At 44.1% G+C, this 5,893-nt stretch overlaps 1 protein-coding gene across 1 annotated transcript; it reads left to right on the top strand.

Moving 5' to 3' along the window:
• Window positions 1-92: 92 nt before the first annotated feature.
• Window positions 93-3,049, top strand: SOCS1 (suppressor of cytokine signaling 1). The gene has a single exon (XM_017733942.1). The coding sequence runs from the start codon at window positions 1,681-1,683 to the stop codon at window positions 2,302-2,304; it is 624 nt and encodes a 207-aa protein (XP_017589431.1). The 5' UTR covers window positions 93-1,680; the 3' UTR covers window positions 2,305-3,049.
• Window positions 3,050-5,893: the final 2,844 nt, after the last annotated feature.

Raw genomic sequence — 5,893 nt, 5'->3', positions numbered from 1 at the left:
CCCCGGGCCCGCAGTGCCCGCACGGCCCCGCCGCCGCCGGGACCAGCCGGGTCGAACCGGGCCGGGCCCCGGACCCCGCCGACGGCTCCGCTCCGCCTCAGTCTGGCACCCTTGCCCCAGATTCCTGCGCTGGTTTTCGGGCTCCGAAGACTTGCATGTCCCCTGTTTGTTCTGTGCTCTTTGGAAAGGCACTGCAAGCTCTCGCTTGGCTCCCTACGGCTTCTGCTAGAGAGCCCTTTGATTATTAGATCTCGGGCTTAGTGCTTATTTCTCCCCAGGGTGTCCTGAAACTGAATTTTTAACTTTAAATACTGGGTGATAATCCTGGCCCAGTAGTTGGAAAAACTGGCATCAGTTTCCTTCTGCTGCGCAAAGCAAGCCCAATGCTACTTTCAGCCTGTTTCTTGCCAGCTTAAGGATTTTATAACCCTCGTAGCTGCTTGAGGAGGTAATAAGACCTAAATGAAACCAAACATCAAATTGTTAAATTAGCACAGACAGGAATCCGGCGGCATGCTTTCTTTGAAATCCTCATTAGCATGTTACCCTGAACTGTGAAACGGCTGAGGGATTCATTTCTGAGAATCCTTCAAGGTTTCTCAACAAGCTGCTGCTGCAGATCTATATCTGACTATAGGGATAAATCCTAAAATCTATGCTTGCCAGTAAGGTCAAGGCAGCCAGCGGAGATGTATTGAACCACACTGTCAGAGGCAGACATTTCAGGCCAAACTCATTCCTGGTGCAGCACTGCTAATTCCTTTGAAGTAACACGAGGGATGAATTTAGTCCCTCATGCTGAAAGATATATCAATAGGAAGCAATTCAGATAGGACCACTTAAAGTGCATGTAATACAAAAAAGAGAGAGAGAGAGAGACTGCGGAGTAATGCTTTAAGGGTTCACAGAGGTTGATTTGTATAAGCTAGTAGGTTGTAGCATTGCTGTCCCGAGGGAAACTTGGGGGAATGGAAATTGCCTTTTATGGCTGAGCCTCAGGTTAACAGGAGAGAGGAAAGAAGTTTTGGGATTACTGTGTAAATTGACCGTGTTACAGGCTGCCTCTACAAGTTACACTTCAGTCGTACAATGGCACCTCACCTCACTCTCTTCCCCAATTACCTGGAAACACAGCCTTCACCCACTTTCTTTTTTTAACACAATGCAACAAATAACAACATTGTCTGCTGAGTTCTGACGTCATAGTTGGGGAAAGAAAAATTGATAATTCAGTTGTAAAACCTTGTTGATTTCTTCTGTAAAAACTTGAGAATGGGAGACAGTGTACATGAGAACTTCTCATAAAGCAGTCGTTTGAGTTGCTTGGCCCTGAAAGTGGCTCACAGAAGGGAAACTGTATTATCTTCTGTAGCCGTTAACGATCCCTGCTAAATATTTTTGGAGCTTTGGACTTTGCCATAGTTGATAGACTGCTAATCTTGTCAGAAAGCGAGCAGTTGTTTACCTGGTGTAAATTGGAAAATGAATATTTTATTATTTCATAATGGGTGGGAGGTGTATCAATGGAAGAGTTGGTCATTCAGCGATTGCAGCCGTTTGTTCCTGGGGATTTGTCTCACATGATGTCTCTCCTTGGCATTTCAGAATAGCTGCTGGAAGGCCGCCCTGCCGTAGCTGCTGACGCTATGGAAGACCGCATCCGCTGCTCTCGGCTGTAGGATGGTAGCGCACAGCAAGGTGTCAGCAGATAATGCACTTGGAGCAGACCCAAGACGGCTTCTTGACCCTCCTGCACGAGATCACTCACAGGCACGAGGCTTCCAGGGCCCCGGCCGGCCCGGCACTGTGCAGGCACAGGGCAACACACACTTCCGAACCTTTCGCTCCCAAGCGGATTTCAGTAGCATCACTCGAGCCAGCAGCCTGTTGGATGCCTGTGGCTTCTACTGGGGGCCTCTGACTGTCAGTGCTGCCCACGAGAAGCTGAAGTCTGAGCCCGAGGGTACCTTCCTCATCAGGGACAGCACACAAAAGAATTGCTTCTTTGCTATCAGTGTTAAGACTGCAACTGGGCCCACCAGTATCCGGATTAACTTTCAGACTGGGCGTTTCAGCCTGGATGGCAGCAAAGAGACTTTTGACTGTCTTTTTAAGCTGCTGGAACATTACGTAAGCTCCCCGAGGAAGGTACTGGTTACCCCCCTGCGCAAAGTCCGGGTGCAGCCGCTGCAGGAGCTCTGCCGGAAAAGCATCGTGAAGACTTTTGGAAGAGAGAACTTAAATCAGATTCCACTCAATCCTGTTTTAAAAGACTATCTGAAATCCTTCCCATTTCAGATATAAGTGCAGCATTAACTGTATAGGGAACCATTAGAGATGTGTAACGAAATCCAGCTTCCTGGGTTTTTAAATATGTTTGACAGTGAGCAAACTTATTTTTGTAGCAATTTACTGTATTTTGTGATGGAACCTGAACACTTGACTTCTTATGTTTACAAAAACTGTTTGCACAAACCTGGGGTTTTAAAACCCTGGCATAATTTTTCTGCCAAGCAGAATATTTTATTATTTTATAATATTTTTAATGATATTAACATAATAAACTTTATTGTCACAGTTTTTAAAAAAAATAGCATCTCTGGTTTTAGTTTAAAGGCTCTGGCACCTATCCTGCTGACAGTCAAATTGTGTAACTGAGTGTGTAATTGCAGACAGGTCTCCACGTGGTCCTGCTTCTTTGCCCTATCAAATTCGTCTTCGTGCTAGTCCAGCAGGCAGGGGATTCCTGCCTGCAAAAGCCTACAACAGAAAGGTACAAGCAGTAGAAAATATACTCAGGGTGAATCTGCCCAGGAATCCATCTCTCTCCTAAATCCATGAGAGCAGGGACAATGTATTGAGACTGCAGTGATGCATAGTTTTTGATAGAGTAAATCAAACCTTTGGCTGAGCAAACTGCACCAACTATGGTTTGACTTACTTCTGTTGAAAGGTACAAGGCCCTAAGCTAGAAGAGGTTGCTGTCTGACATAACCAAACCCTATGAACCTCAGTGGGGAAAAATAAAACTATCCAGAAATGCTCTTCACACACTTTAAAAGTCTGTGAACACTGTATCATTGTGGTGCATTGGGGAAAGGATAGCTTAGTTCTCTTTGAAAATTGGCATACACAAAAGGACAAAGGTGTAGACATCCTTAGACCTAAAAAGATGTTTCTCATCTTAAATTCCTCCTGATCTACAGAGCACAATTTGACATGTTAAAAGAGTCTATGACTTAGCTCCATGACAAGATCCAGAGAGCATAAGCCTCTACATTTGCAGCTGTAATTTCTAGTGGCTAAACTGCATTCAGAGAAAGCTAAACTACATTAGACTGTTCTGTTTCCATCTGCTCATGAAATGCAGAAACAGTGCCTCCAGAACTGCAACTGTGAATGACTTGAGATGCCTGATTTGGCAAAATGTCACCTGCATTATGAGAAAGTGATTCTCCCCTCCCTCGAGCATTTCCTGAAATCCATGAAAAGCTGACTTAGAAAACCAGCTGAACCAAATCACTTCAAAGAAGGCACAGAGTCTTTCACAGAAATGTACTCTATCAGCTCAGATCTACAGTGCTTACAGGAACTGCAAGCAGTAAATGAAGTAATCTTCAGAGTCTGGGAGATAAAAGGTCTCTCCCCCTGCTGTAATTCACATTCCTTTTAAAGATTAAGCCACTACTTTTAGGCAACACTGAGTGTATGTTCTGTAGTGATCCTTACTGAATCATTTGTTTAATATTTACCAAATCAGCTCTTACTTCATTGATGTTTCTTTGGAATAAGTAGGTTTCCTCCTCAGACATGACTAAGGATCACTCAGTGGATTGGACATTGTGAAAAAAGGGAAAAAGAACACACAGGCAGTATCATGTGAGTTTCTGGTGTGTTGTTTCCCTAAAAATGCTCTTTGGATCAGTCCTAAAACAGCAGACAGCATTTCTGCTTAATTCTAAAGCTGGAATTAGTTGCCAAATGATGCATTTTCCCACAGAAGCTGCAAGGATATAAATTTGGGAAGTAGTGAATGCTGTTCTATGCAGCAGATAGAAGATAGGAGCAAAGCTGCTGCCTGAATGTGAATAGCACTCTTAAATTGGAAAAAAAAGTCTTTGTAGGGTGAAGGCTGCCAAACTGGTTTGCTGTCAGCAGAGATTTTTATCCCTTTCCCATATTCTTTTTTTTCCAGCTCCCCACTAATATCTTTTAACCCTTCAGGCCCCAAATTAATGGCTCTTGCCCTGCTACACAGAAGAATGTCCACATGACAGCATTAGTGGTAGAACAAGCACAATGTAATAATTTAGGAGGTTCTCTGCTACCTCTGGTAAAACCAAGCAAAACTAGATCTAGATATACAGGAAGGGGCTTCCACTGAGAGGCCTGGAATGAAAAACGTAAGGGTTGAGCCCATTTCATTTTCTTCCTGGCAGAAACAAACCTATTTCCTTTCTCTCTCTCTTCTATTGCTTTAGAATAAGTTTAGCAGAAATAAGCCATATCCTCCCACATGAGATGCCTAAGTATCTTCATTTTGTCTTTAATATGAAATGCAAATACGGAATAGCTCAGAAAAAAATATAACCAAAACTATTAATAAGGACAAGAAGGTCAGAATTCTATAAAATGTCTCTTAAGTAAAGAGGAGACAAAGCTGACTTTTATTTTTAAATTACATTATCTTTACCTGCCTTATTTTTCTTCCCCTTCCTTTCCTTCTCTTTCTCTCTCTCCCCAGCATACAATACAGTGGCCAGGCAGATCCTCCTTCTAGTAAGTATATGTAGGTTGCTCCAAAGCAACAAGGAAATCCTAACCACAGTATGTGTGTTCACAATGTCACTCTGAATTTCCCTCTGTAAGAGCAAATGAAGGGCTCTCTAAAATGTCAGTTCACCTGTGTACACTGATTTAAGGGTGGTGTCACATCTGAAGAGCACAGCAGGAACCTCCTGAAGATTTTTGTAGTAATTTCAGCTGTCAAATCTCTCATCCTCAGCTTTATTAAAGCACCAGCAAGGTCAAATAGGGAATTCGCAGTACTCTGCCCCTAAAGCAATAGAAACACACAAGAGATTTTAATCCCTCCTGCTAAACAGTACATGAAGAGTGGTGATTCCAGTCCCTTCCCCTCTCACCCAGCTCTTTCCTCTGACCTTTTGACTGCGGCCGAAAAGTGAAGTAAACAGCCAATCTGTTAAAGGACTATGGGAGAATTTGAGCCATACTGAGGAGCACAGCAAAGCCCCATTTTTGAAAAGGCTGCAATATTTACAGTGGGGACGGGACAGCTTTAAAATAATACCATTTGCAGCATGGCTGTGTCATCCACAGGACCCTGTGTCCCCCAGAGCAGCAGGGTGGGCTCTGAGCAGGGCCCTGCTGGACCCAACCCTGCTCCTGGGACTCCACAGGCCGAAGGGCTTGAGGCCTCCTCGCCTTTCAGACTGAAACACCTTTACTGTCAGAGTAGGTTAAATTACATACAATGCAGCAGCTGTAAAGCACTTGCTAACGAGCAGAGCCAATTAATAGACCTGTAGATGTTCAGAAAGCTGCTTATTTAAGCTGTGGAGAGCTACTGAATGCTCAGGAGGAGGAGCTTGTTGAACGCGAAGCAGGGCCGTCCCGCTCTGAGGCTGTGGTCACACTAATTCTGTTATGATTGAAGTCATTTACAAGAAGTGAGGCTTCAGCTGCAGTCAGCACTGATGCTATTTTCAACAGACAAGAAAAAAAGTGTCCCCTAGGGCAATATGCTGCCCGTATCTAGCCATCAATACTCTTCACCCAGCTCATACTGAATCCTCTGCTGAACAGCACATCCATCTCCTGAACCTTTTCCTCAGATCCAGGGTCAGCTCTTTCTCTTGTGCTGGGCTGGCAT

The sequence above is a fragment of the Corvus brachyrhynchos genome, unplaced genomic scaffold, assembly GCF_000691975.1.
Source record: "Corvus brachyrhynchos isolate BGI_N302 unplaced genomic scaffold, ASM69197v1 scaffold5, whole genome shotgun sequence".
Classification (NCBI taxonomy): domain Eukaryota; kingdom Metazoa; phylum Chordata; class Aves; order Passeriformes; family Corvidae; genus Corvus; species Corvus brachyrhynchos.
The sequence above is the reverse complement of the archived record's forward strand: the minus strand, read 5'-3'. Positions and strand labels throughout refer to the sequence as shown.

Excerpts from the sequence above, each read along its gene's own strand:
- SOCS1 (XM_017733942.1), top strand. The coding sequence starts at position 1,681 with ATGGTAGCGCACAGCAAGGTGTCAGCAGATAATGCACTTGGAGCAGAC.